The sequence below is a fragment of the Ciconia boyciana genome, chromosome 3, assembly GCF_034638445.1.
Source record: "Ciconia boyciana chromosome 3, ASM3463844v1, whole genome shotgun sequence".
NCBI classification, from domain to species: Eukaryota; Metazoa; Chordata; class Aves; order Ciconiiformes; family Ciconiidae; genus Ciconia; species Ciconia boyciana.
This window is the reverse complement of record NC_132936.1, coordinates 85,690,682-85,715,737: the sequence shown is the minus strand read 5'-3', so window position 1 is coordinate 85,715,737 and position 25,056 is coordinate 85,690,682. Positions and strand designations below refer to the sequence as shown.

Below are 25,056 nucleotides of genomic sequence, written 5' to 3'. Positions count from 1 at the left end.
TTATGTATTACTGAAGTAATTGCTGGACTATTTAGAAAATTGGGAATTCTTTATTCTTCCTGCCATTTTAGACTATATTTATTGTGTACACTAATTTTCTGTAGTAATATTTGCATAGTAAATTATGCTTTACTCTGTGGGAGGCAGATTTGCAAATTAGAGAATCATACGCTTTATTAAAAAGGTGTTTTGAGCAATGCTTTTGAAATGCTGTTTGAAAATATCTCCAACTCTAGTCCAACCCACAACTGAATCATGGATGCTGGATGTATTCATTACGCAGTATTTCAGTCTTTAGTGAATTTACAAGCATACCATACTCCAGTGTGATGACAATGAAAGCAAGAGGCCGAGATGCAAAATGCAGTCCTGCTGTCATTGCTCTGATGATCACACAACTCTAACGAGCCACAATAACGTATGACCTGCTCATATTATATGATGCATATAATCCTGTGAATGTAAACTGAACTTCTGCCCCTCATAATATTAGTACAAGACTGCAGAATAATAAATCACATCAGCAAACGCAATTCTGTCTCTAAGTATAAGCAGCTTTACCTCAGCTTTATTTCCTTTCCTAGTTACTTGCAAGTTTCCTAGTTGTTTTCCTAGGCTCATGGTTATTTTTATTTCTCTTCTAACCAAATGCCCAATGAAATCAACTTGCAGGTATTTCACCTCTAACTGTATACTAAATATTTACACATCAGTGCCTAAAAAACCACCTAACTAAGCAGCCTGATTTACAAAGCATCCACAGTTAGCATCATCGTCAAAAAATAAGATGCGGGTGTTCATAACTTTTTTAAAAGTAGCACATTTATTAGATGCCTAACTTTGAGAATCCAGGTAGGAGGATTCAGAAAATAAATTTTAGTACAGAATTTAAGCAAAACATCTGTAGTCCTATTTGTGGGAGTCGCCTGAAAGAAACTGAACCCATCATCTATTTTAAGTTACATTTAAATGTGTACATCAGTCTTTTTGGCAGTCCTTTCTACTTAAATGAGATTCTGTCTGGTGACAGTGATGAAACACACTCAATATTACCAAGTAAAAACAACCATTTCTAGGACTCTACATAGAAGGCATAGCTCTCCATGTTTTCAAGCTTGTCATCAAAAAGATGGACCCAGTACAGAAATACATGGCTCTGACAACAAGTCCTGTCAGCCAAATAGCATGAATCATATTCACCAAATCCCAAAACAGAAAAGACAAAGAATGAATTATGAGTTTTACAGTTTCAGTTCTAGAAGAAAGGACCTTTCAATAACAGTGTCAAGCTCCTTCATGTTTATCATTAGCAGACCATGAAGGTTGCCTGGCCACCTCCTACAAAAAACTTGCTTTCAGTTGCTTATGACTATTTCAGTCCAAAACCATCACTTTCTGTACAAGGCATTTATAGGATATTCCATCCAAAACAGTTGTTTCCATCAAAAGCAGAGAAGTTTTCAACATTCAAAACTTTTAATGTTGCTATATCTAAAAAGTGTAATGTCCTCATGTTTTTGGAAGAGCGGTTTGAGAAGGGAGTGGCCTTTTGTCACAAGTATGCTTTTCATTTTTTCTAGGAGAAACTTTGAAAATTCAATCATGTTCTACTTCCCTGAAAAATGTCATTTTTCACATAGTGAAAAAGGTTCTTGTTAACAATTGAAAGCTCTAAAGATTCCTTGTTCACAGGACAGCTGCTTCAGTGGATGAAACTGGAAAACTCACAGGAATACCAGGAGGATGAATAGGGTCTGGAATAAAAAAGCAAGGGAAAGGAGACCAACACAGGGAAAAACAGCTATTGGTGGAACTGAGGTCAGACCCAAATACACTGCAATCAATTCATTTTCAAAGCCTAGAACACAAGACAGCTCCAAGTCCTCTGTGATTCTTTTAAATCATGTTGGTTGCCTATATCGCTGCATGCTGATCACCTGTATTTTAACATATCTTGTTAATTTGACCTAAACTATTGATTGTTTTAATTTTTTAAAAAGATTCTCTTATTTTGGTCACATACACAAAGTTTCCCTATTTTATCCACATTTTTGAGTGCAGAATTCTCTCATAAATGAAGCGTTAGATTTGACAAACCCAGCAGTGAAAAAAACCTTGATACACTGAGCATGCTTCTGTTGACATATCAAAGATAAACACTCATCAACAGTAGTCTATGTCTTATCGCGAGGAATTACTAGTTTTTATCCCCATATGAGTTAGCACAACAGTGAAGACCAAAATCCTACCCTACTCTTATTTCCAGATAGTGAATGTCATCTGCTGGTCACAGTGGAACAGTTCATTAGCAAAGAAAAATGCGTTACCTAAAATTTAAGCTGTACAAACTGAAGGTATAACAACATTCAGAAGGAAACTGCTTCTTGGGGTTTTCCCCCTCTCACAATCTCCTTTAAAAATCCATAAGAAATCTATTTCTGCTTAGGCCGTTGTTACGTAAGTACAATTATATTCTTTTATGCTTGCAAACAGCATGAAGGTTTTATGTTACAATTTTCCTTTTTTTCTCTTTGGAAACAACTTTGATCCTGAGAGCTGTTAAGGGTCATGAGGCTATTATTAACAGAGCAGGCTGTCTTAACTGCTTGGAAATTGTAATTCCCAGTATGATATTTATTTTCTTTATAGATTTATGGCCTCATACATTCTATCTCTAAAAAGGATAAGTAAAGAGGTTTTTTCCTCTTATCCTCCATCTCTCCCCCACTCTCCTTTCTAACTATACGTAAGTCCAACGTATCTACATTACTAAGAGGTGTTTCTCTTTTTTATCTGTTCTCTGAAAATTTAAAACTCTTAGCAGCACATAAAAGTGATATTGAGTAAGGAGCCATACAACTACATTTCAGCCTCAATGGATAAAGCAGGTAAATCAACTCAACAGCCATTACAACTTACCCTGCTGTAGCCAGAAGCTTAGATGAACATTAGCTAATGGTATATCACCCTAATTCAGTGTAAATGTGTTAATTTTTAAGGTAATTAGGAAAATTCCAGGCTAATTAATAAAATAAAAAAATCTCATAGGATCAACAGTGCTACAGAGGTTCTAGGCACACATCCAAATTAACAAAACGGTTTTTTTAACTTCATGCTGATCCTGCAAATTCTACCTTATTATGATAATCTTATGTGTATTATTCTAAACTTTACGGTTCCCTTTTATTCTTAGAGATTATGTTGTATTTGTAGCTACCGCAACAAGTAATGGAAAAATATAGGGTATTATCAGCTGGGAGGGTACTATTGCTTTAGAACCTGGAAGGAAGCAGCTACCCTCTGATTCTTGCAGCATCAGAAAGATGATCTTTATAAAATACTATTTTGTCCCTTTCTGGAAAGCACAGCAGACACCCAACAGGAAAATCTTCCTAATCTCTGACCAGATTTATTATAAACCACGCACATCACAACAATCATATTTCAAAGTAGGAATCCTATAATCTTTCAGGATCAAACAAGTAGGGCAAATGTGCACGTCTCTTGTGGCTGTAATAACGGACATGGCCTGACATGTCTCAGTAGAGATCTTACCTCCACATAATAACCTATAGGACATTACCTGCACAGATTCTCCTACTGTTAAATTTATCCCATAGCTGAAATCTTCACAGTGGAATTATAACACATAAAAATGAAATCCAAATAAATATAAATACTAACCCTTCCAGAATACCCTACACCAACTCTAATGAGCAATTCATTCACGTTGCAGTGACCGTGAAACAATATGTCTAAGAGAAGCAAAACCTGCTTATTTATCTCATAAGCTATCAACTATAAAACATAATAATGGACACCAAATTTTAAGTTCTAAGGATTTTATTGTAAGTTTTCGACTATTACACTTTCTATTTTATGTTGCTGAAATCAACAGTCAACCTGTGTAACTAGGAAAATTGGTGCATATCAAATATTGCTGGAATGGGGGACTGGGAATTTATGCTCTGAGTCACCTCTGACTTGTCCTTAAACGACGGAAAGGAGCTGCATCATCAGCCCTCTCCTCCTGGGCAACACGGTTTCAAAGTAGCAAAGCGTACGTGGCTATCAAAACACTTTGTGGCAAGATGCAACAATGCACTTAGGCACTTACAGTACTAAATTGTATATTAACAGTTGATATTTTCTTTACACATATGTAACATAAATCAGTTTTTGTAACTAAAATGAATAATGCATGTATTCTCTTTTGAGTCAATATTCATTCATGTGCTTAATTCAATTAAAAAAATTATTCAAAACAGATGAAATGCAACCGCCCACAGAATTTTCCGTCTGTCCCACCAGCATTACAGAAGCTAGATGTGCTTCATTTAAATTTAGGTGTGCCAGCCCCTACTGGCTGGCAAAAAAATAATAAATTATAAAGCCAGTTTACGAAGATGAAGTGTATACCATACCTCCGTTCTTTAATTCATTTTGTCCTTCTTGTTATATGTCTTTTAAAGGTAATACGTCCATTCTGATTCATGCCGGGTATAATGTTCCCCAGATTATTTTGCACCCCAGACTGTTATGATCCGATTTACTTGATTTAAAATAATTATATAAAAAATTACTTATTTATCTTAAAAGGTATACACATTCACCTCTGTAATGTAAAGCAAATCAATTACAACGACATATTGAAAGTTGTTCACTCAAAAAAAATATAACTTTAATCATTAAATTCTTGTACTCTTAGAGAAACTCTAGCAGATATTTGGGTCAGGGACAGAAAGACTTGAGGAGTCCTAACAGCAAGGACTATCTGCCAGGAAATTCTTCTTGGATTTAGGGACATATACTGTCAGAGTTTCACTACTCATAAAAAGTGCAATACTACTTTCAAACATAAATACCTATTTTAAAAAAATCTCACCATGTATACTCAGAAACTGTGGTTTATCTGTAAATGTACAAAGCCCCTGCTTGACCGTGCATGGCACTGCATTTGAGCATACACTGCATGATGTAAAAAATAAACATTTATTTTACTATGCACCTTTATTAACTACGAACTCAGAAAGCTTGGACGACTAATTAGTGATTATTTGTTCAGCTTCGTAAAGATTCAAACTTTGTCCTTTTTTGGTTTAAAGTGCCAAAATATTGTTACTAAGCCATTAAGCAAACAACTGCTGTTTTAAAGGACTCTCCGCTTATCTTTCAATGACATACCAGCACAAAAAGCTGCCACAGAGTACCGTCTAGACAGAAATACCCACATGCATTTCCCAGCAAACAACCCACCTGCCTCAGAAGTGAATTATGCAAGAGGTAATAAAGCAAGAAGCTTAAAAATTCAGAGACAGCAAAGACAGTCTCAAGGAGCTGGCAAACCACGTGGACTTTTACTCTTTTCCTGCTACTGTTTAATGCACATTCAAGGTGGGAGTATAACAAGAAGTTTACAGGTATCACCCCTACATGCAACTATCGCATTCATTTAGATCATTCACCAACCTGGAGTTTCCTCCTTGACCACATTCAAGTTCTTTCATTTCAAAATTTCACATTTTGACATCACATAAGATATTAACTACAGTATCAAGACCTTTGCAGATACCTATTATGCACAACCACATATTATTTTCTAGATGCTTTTAATTTTATTTTACCAATATCTCAACTTTCACCTACCAAGCAAAGATGTTCCACTCCTCTACTAAGGTGCATGTCTATGCTGGGGATTTAACATAACCTTTCAAATGCCTTTGTTTGGTATTGCTTTATTTTCTAAAAAAAATGAAAAATAAAACAAAAATTCCACATTCTTGCAAATTTTTCAAAACAACCAGAACTCTTCTTAATTAATTCTCCTAAGGAATCCACCTTTTCTACAGAAATAAAACAATTCTAATAAGAATTATGTGGACAGTTGCGTGTGTGTGAAAATAAGAGCTTTAATGGAAACTATAGATACAGCTAACCTCCATGATAAATAAGCTGGAAACGTACACAATGGGAAAGAATTCTTTTGCAATTTTGAGTTTATAAAGCGAGACTTTTATAGTCATTAATCTGTATATGTACTTGCAACTGTATCAGCCAAAAGAGGTCAAAGCAATTGTTAGTGTACCACTGACAAATCACATATCAAATATGGCACTCAAAGCATATTAAGCTTTATTCTTACGCACTAAGCATGTTTCTTACTTAAAATAAGACTTCATTGCAATTGTACTTCATTTCTACAGACCTTTTTGTATTGCCTAATACTCATTTAATTTATACACACTGGAGAAATAAATTCTGTATTACGGGACTTTCCAATTTATTGAATAATGGGCACTCAAATGGTTTCTTGGCAAGTCCGTTCATACTTCACATTGCACTGAGCGGAATATTTGTTTGCTTTCTAGGACCTCTGTCCAACCTTCTCATGCAAGTCCTGTGCTGTGCCTGGTTCTTCTTCTCGCACAGTACTCAAAATGTCACAGAGCTTTGGCATTTTCCTTCATATAGAAATAACTTGTCCCTGCTATGTCTTTTAATGATCAACACACACCTTGGCCTTTTCACACATCCTAAATTATCTAAAATAATTCATCCTATATTATCTAAAGCCATTTGAACGATGGCTGTTACTGATTTTGATTCATATTTCCCTCGATAATTGCCTTATCACCAGCTGTAAACATTGTACTGTGCAACTAGAACTGGTCAATACTCGGAGAAACACCAAGAAAACCTGAAATTCCTAACTCCCTGTTACCATTAAAAGACATTCAGATGTGGGATAGAGGTAGAGTTTACAGGATTGTTAAGGGAAGACTGTATCAGTCTTTTGAAATCAGCCCAGTGACATTAGTTCCTATGCTTTTTTTAAATGGCATGTAAAAAGTCAATTCTCATGGAAAGGCAACCTTTTTGTGGATGATATCTTTGTAAATATGTCAAGAAAAGAGTACAGATACCTGGAAGATGGAACAAGCTTCCCACTCCTAAATACATACTTTATATCCAGTAGAGAGGGAAGAGAGAACTTCTAAGGAGTTAAAGCTCAAAAACATTGATTAGTATTATTCACAGGGACTCACTATCTTTACAATAATATCACTTTCTAGAAGACAAGAAAAACTGTCTGACACTCAGTTAAGCAGAACATTAGCTTCAACCCCTTCCAGCTCACACAACTCCCCAACTAGCAGAATGAAGGCAGTGCAAAAGTAGACTGTGCGCAATCGCTGCTTTTCAAGATCCTTGCACTGAGGCAGAGAGAACCGTAAAACTCCTTTTGGCTTATAAATGGTATTTGAAAAGGCCAAACCAAAAAAGACAGAGAGGAAGGACATCTTAAGCTACTAACCATACTGTGGGAAACCACAGTATTATTCCCATCCTCCAGCTGTTACAGACACGCTGGTTCGGTACGAAAACACAGACTGCAGGTGTCAGTGTGGTTCATGGTTCATGTATCAACTGTGTGTCCATCACTCCTATCTACAGGTTTTCAAACAGACAGCAAACTTTCAGCAATTATTCGAAAATATTTAAACACTCAGGAAAAGCAGCCTGAACTCTGACCTTCCGCATTTATGCATACTCTTTAAGAATATAATCACTTTTTTTACCATCAGGCCTCTGTTTTTTAATGCAAAACAGAGCAACTGTTCTTTTGCTTGTGAAAGAAAAATACATTGTGCTTATATTTGTATACGGCAGCATTAGGAAAGGTACTAAAACCAACTTGCATTTGGGTTTCAAGCACAAGGACACAAAACATACACCTTCGACCTCCAAACTATTTCCACTTGCCCAATTGCCCTCTTCCAATGCAGATCATTTATAAACTAAGTCCCTCAATTTAATGTTGCAATTACTCTTGTTATGACAGCAAGTTAAGGCATGCCCTCTGTTGTTGAAAAAGCACAAATCTTCTTCCTCATTCTTCACAGGGAAGTAACCAGGAGGAAAAGCCTAGAATCTTGAAAATTGCCACCCAAAAGATAAAAGTTTCAAAAAGTCTTAAGAAACAACAACAATAAAAAAAGTTCTTTGACATTCTTTTTTTTTTGTTTCATTTCAGATATAATTTATATTACCTACCTCAAAGAAACACAGATTCACTCATTAATAGGCCGCATTTCTTTGTCCTAATTTCTGAGAGCCCATTGGGCTTGGATTATTCACAGGAGTCTGCTGAGCCAGATTTAGCCCAACCGTGCTTAAGAATACTGAGTACAAAGCAACAATAGCATGATTTCAAGTGTTGAGCACGGTTGCATAGCCAATTTGACACTGCTACTTTATACAACGTTTGTCTAAAGGGCTTAAAGTAAGCATTTGCACTTTCATGTGTTCTTAGCTTGAAACACACAGATTTATCAATCTGTCTGTTTTTTCAGGTTTTCAGATTCACAGCTACATATCAGCCCAATTAAAATTCAAATGACTGCTTTGTAACTACTCTGCATGTACTAATGAAATACATTCTGCTATAAACCCATCAGAGAAAATATTTAAAATGCTGAGCTCTAGAGGACTTAGCAGAATATGACAGTGTGTAACCTTGTGATGTTCAGTTACCCAGCGTAATGCAGCAAGCCTGAAGCTGCCGGGGCTGTGCTTGCATTGAACAGCTATCGGTTGTAACTTTTGTCAGATACGAATGTACAGCAAATACGAACTCCCACCTCAAAATATTCTGCTCTACGTATCTCTTTATTTATCTTTCAAGGACTTTCTTAAAGTATTTTAGTACAGTTAGTGTATTTGGTGAAGTCAAATAATCTGTTTCCGGTCCTTAACGCCTAGTCCCAAAATTAAGAGTCCAAAGACTTTTACACTAAATGGGGAAAAAAAAACCCAACCACCAAAACCCATGTGAGGTTATTGCTTTGAAGAGAACCTTCAAAATGCAAATAGATAAAGCCATCGTGCAATAATAGCAACTCTCCTTTTTAATAGGAACAGTACTAAAAAGGGTAGGACTCAGAAGCTAAATCACAGCAAACTGGGCAGGTTTTCAGAAGCTTGCAGAATACTCACCAAACCAATTATAGGACTGTACAGCGCATATCTGACCTTCTTACATCATGGTCCTTGTGTCACAGCTGTATCTCAGACAAGACTTTCCAGCATAATATCTGCTTCTTTTTATATTTTAATCTTTAAATAATGACAGCCCTAAACAGTTACTGGGATATATAGCTATAAAGGAAAACTAATTTAATGGGATTTTTCAGGTCTTCTTCACTTATTTTATACCAGAAGTTGAATTCCTACATCTGTTCCACTACAATTAAAAAAAAAAAAAAAAAACCACAGCAAAAACCCTGCACACCACCACCAACCACCATCATATGTGGTTTTGTAAACACTTAGGGTTTGTTTGTTTGCTTCCAACAGACATTTAGATAATGAAGAAAGTTGCAAACTATATATTTGACTAGAGAAACTACAACTCATGTTTTGTTTAACTCATGTTAAATTACACAAATTATACAGCTTTGGGTTAAATTTCTTGATTGGATGGCCCTGACTGGATGGCCTAACACTATGAAACAAATTATTAATATTAAAAATAAGATGAGCGTTTTGAAATTTGTCTTGCATTGGTTAGTTGATAACAGACATAATGTATGCATATGTATCATATGTACTACTCTTTCATTCAGTGCCATCACTTGGAGTATTATCATCACCTAATTAATACCCCTTAACTACAAAATTATTTTGATTCTATCTTTCAGCTTTTGCTAACATTTTCAGGTTACATGTCATGCACTCTATCGGCATATTTATGTATTCAGTACTTTCCTTTGGAGGCTCTTTTTTACGTGCTTTATTGATAACAGTCTTTAATATTTCTAAAATATATTTTGACAAAAAGAATCCCAAGTACACAATATATTTTAAGTCTTATAATAAAGCCCCATGGATTCTAAATCACTAATATTAAGCATGCAGAATCATCCCCAACAAAGTAGAATTCTTGGTAGATGTATCCAGGGAACTGGCCTACAGTAGTATCATACTTATAAATATTAAATAAGTGGGTGTGATTGAAAAAGAAACTCTTTCACATTTATGAAGGTACATTTTGTAGGTAGGAAGAGCTTTTAATTCCTTTTTGGTAGTAAATACTGCCTCATTAAGCTAAAACTCAATGTATATCTCTGACAACACTAGATTTGATAATGAGCATTTCTGTAAGATCAGAATAATCCATTCCTGCATGTATTTCAAATTCCAAATATCTGCTTCAACAGGAGATACAATCTGAACAAGGAGAATAAGATTTCCTAGACTGGATATATTATGACTACACTATTTAGTATGTGATGCCTTGCAAGATATCACACATTTTGTTTCCTTTTTAAAAACTACTTGCGTTACAGATGTCAGTACAAACATGCTAAATTGTATTATTATGCATACTAATACTGCACACAATTTTCAGCTGATATAAAGCCACATTTCTGTTGCTGCTTTACATCCATGGAGATCTGACCCAGTGTCTTTCATAGTCTGAATGTTCCACATTCATTTTAAATTATTCACCTTCCATCTCAAGAAATAATTCTGTTGGTTTGTGGGATTAAGTGCAAGGATCACAATCAGGTCTGATGGATATAGCTACACATCTGCATTTAGGCTCAGGATTTATACAAGATTTAAAATGAATAAAAATTGAATCTGATATATGTAAATAATAAATATAATATTTACAATTACATAAATTATGTATTACATAAAACTACATCCAAATGTAGTGAAACAGATTATGTTCTTATTTACATTGCTTCTATAGAGAAGCATTTTACTGGGAAAGAATGATTCATTGAACAAAATCCTGTCTGATCTATGCCTATGAAGACTTCCTTTACCTATGTCTAAATTATGTATGTAAAGTAGGCAAGTAATGTGTAAGTATGCATAAATTTATTACCAACTCTTCATTTAAATTATTAAAATCAATGATCTTAGTGAACGTCTGCTAAATGGAGTCCTCTGAACATGACATTACATAAGATTAAATGTCATCTTTGCCATTAAATATGAACGTTCATTTTGGCAACATGACACAAAGACAATTAAAACGGCCTTGGAGGTGCAGCTACAAAGCCTTGCCAAAGCCCTGACAGTCTTTTTTGACTTTTTTAGAAGGATGCAATGGACACATAAGCACAGAAAGGAACCACAGCAACTATCAAAAATAAAAAAAAAAAAACACCTTACCATATGGCAAATTCCCAGAACGATCCACTGTAAACACAAACAAACAACACTGATTTGAATCATCAGTGTGAATCAAATTTTAAAAAAATTAGTATTTCATTATGTCAGTAACTGCTCAAAAAGTATCTACTTGCATCCAAGCATGAATGGACACCATGTGCTTTTTTATATATTTGGTTTTACGCAATCAAAAAATGTGCACAGCACAGGTGGTTTCTCAGCTGTCAGAAAGAGGTTCAGACTCAGTTTCTCTGGAGTCAGCAAGATTATTTGCCTTGGCCACTGAGAACATGCTCAAGTGATTGCTGTACAAGACAAAAAAAAGAAAGCAATCCTTGCCTTCAGATCTTACACTCTGGAAGACAAATGGAGAAAAGCGTTTTCCTCCCAGAGGCAATCAGAGTAAAGGAGTGCAGGTCAGTGTCCCTGCCCATCGTTCAGGATAACACCCTTCTCTAGACACATCCGTATAGAATTTGACTGCTGGCATGGAAATTGCTTGTGTAAATACTAGAGAATCATACTTTCTTTTAACCTTGTCTGTGCCAGGTGCCCATCCTTCTCTACCCTCCCTCCCCCCATTCTTCTCTTCCCTTCCAGCATAGCCACCTATCCAGCTCCTGCTGATTCACCTACTTGTCAAAAACAGACCAAAAAAAGGGCAAAGAAAAAAAAACTCAAAGAATTGGTGTTTGGCAGCACAAGAAACAGTGTGCCAGTCTTACCATCAGGCTTTACTTTCTATCCCCTCACACAACAGTAGCATCTAGGGACCAACAAAGAATGGAGCATCACTCATATATGTAGCTCTGGGTCATGGAGCAGACAGCCCCAGCCGACAGGCCTACATCAGTCCAGCACCAATCTGCAGAACCTTTCTGCAAAAAAACCAAACACCAAAACAAACAAACAAAAAAATAAATAAAAAAACCAAAAACCAAAAAACAACACCACCACCACCACCAAACCCAACACCTTGTGCCATTAGAAAAGCATAACTCACTCTCAGCGTTCTGCTGTGCAGTGCTTCACAAGGGATCAAAGCCACATTTGTGACTGGCCCAGAGCTGAGTATTTTTCATTCTGCACCACGGACCAGTATAGCTTTCAGGAGCTGTTAAAACACAGCTCCAGCTTGTTTGCTCTTCAACCCTCCATGCGTTATTTAGGTCTAAGGAAAAATTACTTCAATAGCAGACGGCATAATCTTTTAATGAATGGACTTCCTCATCTTAGCAATCTGTTCATATATAAAAAGCAACAATAGTCATTGAGATATGTTAACTATTCATAATTCTTGTTTTAATAAAAGGGATGGTATTCCACACAAGGAATAGATTTAAAAGTACAGCAAACATTGATGAAACAAAATTACCTATAGACCATTGTCAAAAAAAGAAGTTTATGTTCTTTTTTGCCTTTTTTTTTTCCTGACACCTATCCCTTATTTTCTTCCTTTTACTTAAGACATTAAAATTTATGCTACAGATTTAACAAGACGTGCTGGAGAAATAATGGGATGAGATAAGGAAACTAAGCATTTTAAATTTTGTCTTCAGCATGTCTTCTTTGGGTTTTGTTACTGTTGCAACTTTTTGAATGTAAAAAAATTTTGATGGTTTATATATTTGATATTCTTATACTTTTGGAATGCGTAACCTATCCCTAGAACAACATCTATTTTGAGACAGATCTGCTTTGAAATCCGTAGAGATTGAAATATAGTTATTTTTCACTTGAGCTACTATACCTCTATAGATGAGGTAGTCATGTATTTATCTTGTACCAACCTGATTGTTTTATACTCAGAACTATCTCCTATTAAAAAAAATTATACGTAATTTAGACCTGACATCTTGTTTATCTATTATTTTGCTCTTGAAGATATGGGATCATTTCAAGGAATTTGGTGACATGCTCTGAGCAACAATCAGGAAGCTGCTATATTCCTGAAAGTAGCAGATAAACTGCATTTACAGAGTAAGTGTAGCAACTAATCTTACTTGCTTTCCCAAGTCAAAATAATGAATTAAATAAAGATAGCATAAAGTGCAAAATAGCTTTTATCCCATTGTCAGTCAAAGCTAGAGAATAGTCCCTGGTAGGACTCAAAAGAACTGTTACAAAGACGCATCCCTGATTTCTCCAAGGCTATTGCTATCACTAATACAGAATCTAGTCCCTCTGCGTGTGTCCTTCACGACTGCAATCCAATCCACTGGCTCAAATAATTCATTTCAACTCAAGAATACATTTGCTGTACAAAGACCCAGTACCCTCTGACCCAGTCTGGGGTCTGACTGCCTGGGAGGCAGCTTTGCAGAAAAGGGCCTGAGGGCAGTAAGGTGGGCATGAGCCCACAGTGTGCCCTGGCAGCAAAGAAGGGCAATAGCCTCCTGTGCTGTACTAAAAGCTGCATAGCCTGGAGTTAGTTTTTCCCCTTTATTCAGCACTTGCTAGGCTATACAGAATCATAGAATGGTTTGGGTTGGAAGGGACCTTAAAGATCATCTAGTTCCAACCCCCCTTCCATGGGCAGGGACACCTTCCACTAGATCAGGTTGCTCAAAGCCCCATCCAATCTGGCCTTCAACCCTTCCAGGGAGGGGGCATCCATAACTTCTCTGGACTGCCTGTTCCAGTGTCTTACCACCCTCACAGTAAATAATTTCTTCCTAATATCTAATCTAAATCTACCCTCCTTCTGTTTAAAACCATTACCCCTTGTCCTATCATCACTTCCTTCCTACAGTGAAGAAAGTCCTTCACTGTAGGCACTCTTTAAGTACTGGAAGGCTGCTGTAAGGTCTCTGTGGAGCCTTCTCTTCTCTAGGCTAAACAACCCCAACTCTCAACTCAACTTTCTTTCTGTAAGAATGACCAAACCAATGCACAAAACCATTTACAAACTTAGAAATATAGCTGTACTTTGAAATTTGATTCCATAAAATGCCATTTTGTGATAAGGTGCATTTCTTCTCAGAAAGACTCCCATACCAAATTTAACAGCAAAAGATGTCTCTCCATTTGCTACAAAGAAACCAACCTCAAGCCTAAAAATGAGCTGTAATGTAGCTCCAAACATGAGTGAACTCCTTATTTGAAATTCAAACACCTTACAAGATATACAGAAAACAATAGATTTGCAGAGCGAAGAAATAAAGAGGATATTTTTGCTCAGTAAAGTGATTTGACAACCATGGATTGCTTCCAAAACAAGTGAAGAAAGTGGAATTTGGAAGCAGTTTTGAAATGCGAACACATGTGAACTGATAATGCTTATTAAAGTGTTTGCTAATTTAGCCCAACTATCATCATCCATCTTTTGTTAGTATGATGTTTTCAAAATCTGCTGTTCTCCAGTGCTGAGGGAATCTAGACAACCCTCCAAAGAAACACTGGTGTTATAAACTTGAACAGAAGAAAATAAAATTCATTAAGCAATTTTCATAATGGGCCTGCCAGTGTTACTGTTGTAATGGGGTAAGTATTAATAGTCAGTAGCTGCCAAAGCATTCTATCTACGTGTCTTCAACTTGACCGTTATTTTTGTAGTGAATTACTCAATGATCCTAGGGCAAGACAGTGCATGTGAATAAGCTGTGCTAATAAAACATCAGCTACACCACCAGGAGCCACATCTTGAAGGATATTAAAGAAAAGCAGGGCATTGTATCAGGCATTCTCAAGAATGCAAGTCCAGAATGATAGCTGAGGTCTGTTACTTGTGTTTGGCCTATTACTGGTGCTTGGTTTGGTACCTCGTCCTTGATACCTGGCTGTAATTCAGATGCCACATTGCTGTTTGCATTAAAGTACATCACAGTCCCATTACAACTGGAAAATAGTCTTAAAGACATGCAGGAAAATTTTTTAACTGGCTCAAGAACTCTGCTGGAAGCTTTTTCAAATTATCATATGCCTCTTAATTTTTTTTATGCTCTTGCTTATATAATGCAATAGTAACATTGTATGGACACAGACATTAGGAAGAAAAACAATTTTATTTACTCTTATTTACAGTCAACTTTGCTTTAAGGATTTGGTGATTTTATTGCTCCCTCAGTATTTATATCTCCAAATGACTTCAAATGAGCTCATCCTAGAAACTGCCAGCCCTTAAAAATTAAAACAAAGATGAGCTGCATGGGTTTTCCTTTGTTTTCTTTTTTCCCCCAAGCTCAATCAGAATGAGCAGAATAAATATTGCTTCACAAAACATGGAGAAAAAGCAGCATCAACAAGCAAGCATAAGAAACTGATATGAAATTTACAATGTATTTCTTAAAGACAACAATGTTCAGGAGTTTTATATAGTGAGAGAGACTGTAGATTTAATATCCAAACTTACTGAATGATAATAAATTCATTAAATAGATTTTTCTGGCCTTACAGGCAACTAGCACTGCAACCACTTCCATCCCAGCACATTTTTATTGTTAAAAAGATTCACTTAAAACAGAGCGGCACAAATGAATTCATCAAGATCACTGCTATTATAATGAATCATTAATATCCTAGTGAAAAATTTATTATTATGAATAATACATTCAAAATGATGAGACAGAAAATGAAGCATTACTCTGCAATGTATCAGAGAGAATCAAAGTGATGTTATAGAAGTTGGCAAGATAAAAAACATCATTTTTTGTTCTAAATCTTTCTGAATGTATTTCCAGATACTTTATTTTATTTTATTTTCAAACATTTATATTTGAGCTGAAGAAAAAACAAATATCTTAAGCAACATTCTTACCTTTGTATAAATAAAATGTCTGAGTATACCCATTACTTTGGTCACAAAACCAGTTCTGCCCTCAGAAGGCACATTTTTGTCTTCAAAACATCTATTTGAGTATATGTGATTGTGAAACAAAGCCCCTCCTTTGCAACAAATAGCAAAGTTAATTTTTCAAACTACTATATCTACTCCATATATACCAGAGTTATCGTAGGCTTTGATAACAAACTGATTAGACAAGATAATTTTGATACTTGCACTATTACTCTGCTCGGTTAGGGAATTAGAAGGACTTAAAGTAATAATCATATCAACATAAATGTCACAGAATAAAAACTTATCACTAATAGAATAATCACTCTCTTTCCTGTGGACTTAAAATCAGAGTAATCAAATGTGTCTTTGAGTTGCAGTACACAAAAATTGCGCTGCAGCTTACTACAACTGAGTTCGGATGACCAAAATAACAAGCACATTACTGAGAGGGACTTCTGCAGCTAACTAGTTTTAAAGTGAGCGCCAAACAGAAAGCACAGCACTAGAGTCCAGCCAAAGGGCCATGACAAAGGAACAATTAAACTTTGAAGGGAGATTAAATATCCCTTATATTGATGATAGATTTGATTTGTCCATTCTTCTAGAAAGATTTATGTATAGCACATCAAAGCAAGCAATATTATAACTATATCCTTGCTTCATACATGACGCTTAAAACACTCTGCAGTACCTTAGAATTTGATGTGGATTCCAAAAAGCAAAGCCTGTTGCCAAATCCTTCTGCAGCAAGACACAATTTCTGTTGCTCCTTGTGAACAGTTGCAGTGCACTGCAGAACCACTTCATCGTCCTACCAAAAAAAACAAACAAAAACAGAACAGTGGTTACACTTCTGACCCAACAAGATCTGGAGAAGCATTTACAAAATCATTGCTAAACTCAGAAACAGTTATCCCTGAACACAAGCAGAATCGAATTTCAGCATAATTTTTATTCTCAGAGTTGTGAATGTGGGCAAATCAATTAAAATAATTATAATAACTACGTATGTGCTTTTCCTGTTTGCCTATCCTTGTAACAAAAGTCAGTATGTACAAAATACAAATGTTACGGGACCAAATCCTTGTAGTAATATAGTCAAAGGAGACCTTGTCAAGAAACCTGAAAGAACAGAAGCAGACCCTTATTTAAATCCCAGTTCTTCAAAGTAACAAAACCATGAGCTGGAGAATCCCTTTCCAGAATTATAGTTTAAGTTAAAAAGAAAGAAAACTGTGTTGTAATGAGTCTATTTTCTAGCAAAGGTTTTCTGTTTAAGAACAGAAAAAATAGTATCACCCTGTGCATTCTGCCCATTCATTTATGAAGCAAAATTAGAGTTTCCAACAATAAATTTCACATGAATGACTATGAAGAGGTCATATTTAACACTGTAAATAAAATGTAATACAACAATAGAACTATAGGATGAAGCATGCAACTGGAAGCAGAACAGGATGAGGCTACAAAAATGCACACATTAAGGCAGGCATGTTTGCCAAAAAAAAATTGTTCTCACAGGGACCTTTTTACATAGGGACATTCAGAAAAGTTCATCAAATTAAATAAATGCCTGAATTTAAATTGAACTGAGTAATCTGAAGCCACTTGTAAACACGCATCCTGGATTAAGCTGGCCTTTTATTTGGTTTAATTGACTTCACTCTAGTAATTAAACTAAACTAAATTAAGGTGTATTTAATTCTGAAAAGAACAGGAGATAAATAGAGTTTAATCAGACACTTGAAAAATGAATTCATGTTACCTTTTTTTAATTGTCCCCATGTAGCAAACCCTAGCCCTAAGTGTAGGTAAACCAATTTTCCTTGTATACCAGCAACAGTGCCTAAGCTGCATATCGCTTATGATCCACAGTCAACTGCAGAGGCAAAAAGTAGTAACTGCTTCCAGTCAGACATTAAATCCAGAAAATGTAATACGTGCATATGTTATATGTGCAGTTCACAATGTACAATTGTAATTAATAAAGAAAAATCCCTAAAGGCCAAATCAAGGATCTAGAAGACCAAATATACCGAGCTAAAAGCTTTGCTCTGTACTCTTTGTAAAAGTAGCATCTATGAAAACCCAGTGCATTTGGGGGGCTGGGGGGGGTGGTTTGGTTTTGGTTTTTAAAGTGCAAAATCAATATTTCCTAATCTTAATTACACTTGATACAAATAAAAGTTTATTTTCAGGTTAAAAATAGCGGTGTTAGATTGTAGCTACATAAACACACTCTCCTTCCTCCTTCTCTTCCTAGCCTGTTTTCCTAAATAACCACATCAACAGAATGGAAACTCCAGTAACCATGTCACCATCATACCTTGTGCTAGAGTTGTCTCCAAAAAGGTCACTAGAGAGGATGCCAACATTGTACCTCCATAGCCAGAGGCAGATAACATAGTAAGGCTACTTTCTACTGCAATGAACCACAATTTCATTTTATACTGCCCCATTCTCTACCATTGCATACTGTGCTTTTAGAGAAAGTCGGAGAAGCGTTCTACAGAGCCCATCTACAAAAATGACTCTGCTGATAGCAGCAAAAATATAAGTTGGTTTGGGGCAAGTCCCTGACATACTTAATTTTAGTTAATGATCTCATGCATCATATCCTTCCCTGCAAACCAATTATGCACAATCACCAAGCATACATGTATAATGTAGATGCTGACTGTTGGAGGATTAAGAACAGGAACAGAGCAACTGCTAAATTTCCTGAGACACAAACTTTCTCAATTAATTTTGCAAATATTTTCTCTTCTGTTGCTGTACAGTGTACAGAGGACATGGCTTATTTTGTTAAATACATAGCTCACAAATAAAGACTGATTTCTTAAAAAATGCTTACTAATTAATGAAAATCAATCACCCTCCCATGCTCTTTTCAAAAGTTAATTCCTGGGTTGGGAGGACATGGTCATCAAAACAACAAAGCAAATCACAACTCTGTTTTGCTATGTTTTCTTTGTTTTGTGTGTAGATAGTCACAATAAATGTTCTCTTAAATCAGGGCACAGAGTCATAGTGTTGTGGAACTTCTTGCTCTAGTCAAGGTGAGGTTGACAAAATTGTCACAGAAGGTTAAGAAAGATGTGATGCCATTGACAGATCAAGTGAAAGGTGGTTACAGGTAATGATGTGTTATATAGACCCAGCTCTAAGTTACTCTGCATTTCTGCACACATCATTAGAGAAGAATCTAATATAAACTCTACCCTGGATTCAGTCTTCCAACATTTACTGACTACATGTTCAGAAGATTCCTATAGATACACAATTTGATTGTGTTGCAGAATTATATTACGATACATAATTCCATTCCATTTCTTTAGAGAAGACTGGTAGATGAGTAAGCATCTCAGCACTGACTTTCTAAACCTGTTTTCAAATCAGCAAATGCTATCCGGTTCCAGTACCAAGAGAGCTAAAAATGCATGATTTCCTTATTTGAAGTCACACCTCCAAAGAGACCTTCACTGAAGGTCACTTTGCTCTTGTACGAAGAAAGCTACAGTGTGCATCATATTAAATGACTATTAAAGAAAAATATTTTTCAAATATTCTTAAACATTGAATTACAAAATGTCTCTAAGTGGTTCATTTCCTCCTATTACCTTCTGAGCATTTTCACATCCATACATTATGCAGATGAGGTTTGAGATCATCATAATTTTTTCTGTCAGTCACTGTCAGATTAAAACTGATGAAAGTAATTCATGCTTCAAAGGGCTATAACAGTAGGCTCCAAAAGTTAAGCAAATACATCGTTATGTATCCGGATACACTCCTATCCACCTCTTTCCTAACCCTCCTCATCTGAGACTGATAATTCAGGTGTAGAGGCAACACAAAGGTGCTGACAAGAATATTAGTGTCTTTTAAACATCTCTGTCAAATGTTGAGTTACTTAATGTCACAGTAAACTCAACAGAGACGAAAATTAAAGAGATTCCAAGAAGCCAACTTCAAGCACAGATGTTTAATGCTAAAATGTAATCACTTGTAGAAACTTTTGATCCACTTGGTATCTAAACTCCTGGACAAACTGTGTTTTAAGACGTGTAGACCTACTTGTCTATGCATTGCCAATATTAAGCACATAGCCAAAAGAAGAAAACCTAGTCTTCCACACCACAGTTACAGGTCTTTGTAATTGATCAAGGTAACACACATGTTAGTAAACAATAGTGTGTGTCTGTCGTATTCAATGAAATGAGTTTAGCATATACTTGATTTAATTAAAATCTGATAAAAAAAACAGTATCTGTATTCTGCTGTAACTAACAACAGTATTTGATTTAAACTTCATATTCAAAACAACCACAACAGACAGAGATTATACAGAACAGTCTTGAAAAACTCCAGCACAGTTTGGAAGAAAGGGCAATAGCACAGACCTAAAATCCCTGCAGACATTTCCACTGCTAGATATTTCTGTTATTCTTGTTTTGCTGAATAATCACCACTTTGATACACATCTGCCAGTTTCCTCCATGGAAACTGGAAAATTTTAGTATTTCCATCTCAATTCGCTATCACCATAGCAGCCTTCATTAGTAAACTCAAAGATGCTGCTTTGTCTTCTATTTTTCCAGTTTTTGGATACAGAAAAAAGGTATCAAAAGAGTAAGGGAAAGCAGGTGCCAATAACCACACAAATTCTGTGCACACAGTGGTGGCTGCAGCTTATTATCAAATGCACAAGGCAAGCAGTCACCAATGGAGCACAGTCTCAGATATATCTGCGCTTATTGCAAGTAAGACTGAATCCAACTTGAGAAGCTGTCCATTCCGTTTAGATACTTTAATGATGATCCTTCCATCCGTTCTCATTCATCCTTCAGTTCACAATCTGAGCTGCTTCATGACACTCTTGGGAAATTGGAAGTATGGTTATCTCCATCCCACAAATGAGGAGGTAAGGAGCAAAGAGGATACTGCCTACCTACAATAACAGAGCATGCCTACGGGATAGCAGAAATGGTACTCAGATCGCTAAACTGGAAACCTGAGTCAGAAAGCTATTCTCCTTCCCAAGTTTGCAAATGAACTTGCTGAAGGCAATGTGCAGCTATGGCTAATGTAACCAGCCATATGCAGTGCTTTAAGATTATGACCAAGCACCATCTTGGAGCAATCCATTAATCCCAATAAATCCTTATGTGTCAGCCAGTACACCAGTTCATAGTTTTAAAGATACCATATCTTCCAGCAAAAGACATTCTGCTTTGTGTTATGTTAGATACCTACACTGACTCAAACAGCATGAGCTTTCGATAAGCACACTACTGCATTTATCATTCTGAGTCTTCAAGAAGCATTCTGAAAAAAACAGGTAGATGTTATCTATGCCACAAAGCCCTATTTATTTTTTAAACATCCAATTTTGAAAAGCAAGGACATTTATTGAACAAAGAGCAGCACACAGCAGAGTCTTAATTATATCTATTCATTATGGGCTACTTAATTATTTTCATGAAATCTTTATACTCGCAGAAACTAAACAAATAACTAAATGATTTAGCAGAGGACCCAGTACCTAAAAAAAAAAAAAAACCAAAAAAAAACAACAAAAAACAACCACCTTTAACAGCACCATAACAGTTTCTACAGCTAAAAATTACTCCTAAAACCAAAATGCTGCCATCACTAGCCATAAACTGGCAAACTCCGTGCTCAGAACTGCATTCCAGAAGACCAGATTAATGAGAGAAAAGCACGGGTTTGCTGTCAAGCGAGTTCTCATTAAAACAGCGAGTTCTCAAAGCTCCTTAATAGCACTTACTTTCATTTACAGTGATTATTTGACTTTTCTGTGAAATCCACTCAAATCTCCTAAGATTACATTAAATACATACTACCCAGACAAGAAAAAGGTTAGTTTCTCCTGTAAAGATGTGGGCATGTTACATTCCAACACGAATGTTTTGACTAGGTATATTTTTCCACGTTCAACAATTTCAAGTTATGATGGAACAAAACATATATATACACACACACGTACATAAACACATGCACACATATATATATTTCCTTGTAGACAGTGTTACTCTGTCCTATTAAACCCTGAAAACTGATACCTCCTGTGTGAAGTCAGTTTTGACTAATCCTTAACCTTCTCAATATGTTAATTCTATTAAAGGACTAAAATTGGCTGGCTGAATTGCCACAGGTAGGCATCATCTACAGTGTTATAGCTGTTAGCACCTCTGTGCTGTGATTTTGAGGGTGGAATATTTGCATTGTGGCATTTTTCTAGAAATCTGCTAGTTGGTCGTTTGTTTGGGTTTTTTAATATTCATCATGGCTTTTTTTTTTAATTCTGCACATTGTAGTACCTTAAACTTTTAATAATTACACATACTGTTAAAAATTCTGAATTCATATCTGGTACTCATTTAGTAGGGAGTCAAAGGATAGAACAAGCTTGAATAATTTATTTATCTGCATTCTTTGAGAATGCAAAATATAATTTCCTACTGTATGTCTTTCCCTGTTTTACACTCTATGCCATTACTACCTCCAAGTCTTTTATTTTAACCATGCAAGAAAAGCACAATATTGGAGCTTCTAGTATTGCTACAAATCTCTGCAGGAAAAGTGGATGATAAATAAAGTAGCAATACACTGCAAGTAATACATTTATTTAGAAACACTGTATGTGCTTCAGGCCAAGGTATTTCAACTCATCATGTCATGACCTTGACATCCACATCCTTCCATTTCAGGACAAAAATAGGCAACATTTTTCAGGTATTTTCCTTTATTTTATATTTTATACTTTATATTTTACTCCTTTGCAGAGAATGCAGCAAATAAAACATGAACTATTACTAATTTAAATAATTTGCCATACTCTTCCTAATCTGACCCCTTATACATAGTTACTTCCCTTAAAGATGTAATGCTGACTTTGTGTTTCTACTGCTCCGTGACGGTATACCAATTCTGAAACTGCATACAGAACAGAGAATGTCACATTTGCAAAATTAAGCATTCAAAGGTTAAAACTGATAAGTTATGCTTGTACATTCAAACTCACTTCTACTGCTGTTTTATATGGCAAATACTGCAGTTAGTGAAATGTTTCCATCAACTTCCATATGCTATAAATCAGGATCTCAGCACAGACTTTAATAGCTCAATCTTTAATAGCTTCCTCAAACTCCACATATGCACGCTTCTGCTTCACTGCATCCCATTTACTGTTGAGCTGTGCAATTGAACTGTGCAATGAATATAGGTGCCACACATACTTTAAAAGTAGATTTACAAATAGAAATTTAGCCTGTACAAACTGCTTTCTGCCTAAGGAAACTGTAGAATACTTCTTGACTTACAAACTTCACTTCAACTTCCCTTTGCCTTGTTGGGATAAGGACTAGATTAAAGTGTAGAATAAAAGTTTGTAAGTCCTATGGGCCATCAAGTACAAGACTTCCACAATTACTGGCAACCATATGCTAATGGATAATAGGATCCACAAATCAATCCCCTAAGATGACCCTAGTGATCTAACCTGCCAAAAAAAAAAAAAAAAAAAATATCAAATGTCCCTTTTTTTATGCTAGGCAAGTAAGACAACTTTCAGAACTTTCAGTGTTGATGGAAGCTCTACTACTAGTTTTCCCAGAGCCTCTTTCTTTCTGTGCTTTGGAAGAAGGTAAAAAGCAACACTGCGGAAGTCATGTAACAAATTAAGATGGTGTTTTTTCTTCTCCAAATCCCTGCTGACAACAAACAGAAGCCTTGACGCGTAGGATTTATTAAACACCATGTACATAACATGTAAGAACTATGATCAATAGCAATTAAGTATCTTTTCAACAATCCTATGGGAGATACCAACAAAACAAAAACTCTGAGCATAGCATTACTTACTTTAACTGCTAATTCTGTTCTTGACTGATTAAACGGTGTCTTCAACAAACTACCAAACTCTATTTTGAAATACTACCCTATTAGGGAGATGACTCTAGAGCTTCTGACATATGAACGCAAAGGAAGCCTGTGACAGAGGTAAGAAAAGGACCCAAACCTCTCATTACTGTATCTAAGCTTGAACCACAACTCCACCATCTTCTTGGTAGCAGATGACCATCGTAACAGTTAATAGTAAAATAATAATACTAATGTCCTTGGCTGGCGGGAACTAGTGCTCAGACTCTCTTAAGGGAGAACAACCTATAAGCAACTGAAAACAACCTTAGTGCAGTGCACATCCCTTGGTAGGGACACAAGATAAAAAGCAATGAAAAGATAATGGTGCTGTAGAGAAGGATCTGCTGGTTACAGTGAATCAAATGCTGATCATGAGTCAACAACACCAGGCAGCTGTATAGAAGCCAAAAAGTTGGGCTAATAAGGAAAGTGCATGTGACTACAAGAGTAGTTATCCTTTGACTTTACACTCAACACTGGTAAGGCTTCAGCTGAAGTAAAATGGCCATTTTGACCCTTTGTTTCAAAAAGAGAAAGAACAAAGAGCAACAAGACTGATGATACCCAGAGAAAAACAGGAAAGATCCAGAAAAACTGTTGGATGCAGTCTGCTTAGACTGTGGGGAAACACGGCAACAGTGTCAAGTGTATGATATTTTTCTCAAAAAAACGTGGCATACAGGATAAGTAATACTGTTCCTCATTGCATTAAGAAAATTAGCATTAGACAGTTGGGGAAAATTTTACTGAGGATAGAAGAACATTTTCACAGACCAGTTTAGAAGCTTCATCATTATAAGACTATAAAAACTGCTCAAGAAAACCTCTGTCAGGAGGATTTATGCATAGCTGAACTTGCCTTAGGATGAGAAGGAAGAGAGATGACTTTTCTGGTCACACAATTTTAAATAGTCTGGACACATTTTACTGTACATGTTTTAGTTTTATCCTGTAGGAGGAGTAATTTCATAAGAATTCAACATTATTCCAATGGAATTATCCTTTGAGACAGAAAACCCCATGCAGAACAGATGGAATTCCAGAGGACCAGACTAGCTGGTAGTTCTTGATACAGTACTATGAAGCAGGCTGCTAGTACAATAACCACGTTATCTCCTCCTCCTTCCCCAAAAAGCTCTAAC

At 36.0% G+C, this 25,056-nt stretch overlaps 1 protein-coding gene across 1 annotated transcript in view; it reads right to left on the bottom strand.

The window, feature by feature from the left end:
• The window catches only part of RYR2 (ryanodine receptor 2), a 437,742-nt gene that overhangs the window by 313,940 nt on the left and 98,746 nt on the right, over nt 1-25,056 (bottom strand). Inside the window, exon 3 of the mRNA XM_072857729.1 lies at nt 16,659-16,778. Coding sequence (XP_072713830.1) covers nt 16,659-16,778 — 120 coding nt within the window. The remainder of the gene's footprint in view (nt 1-16,658; nt 16,779-25,056) is intronic.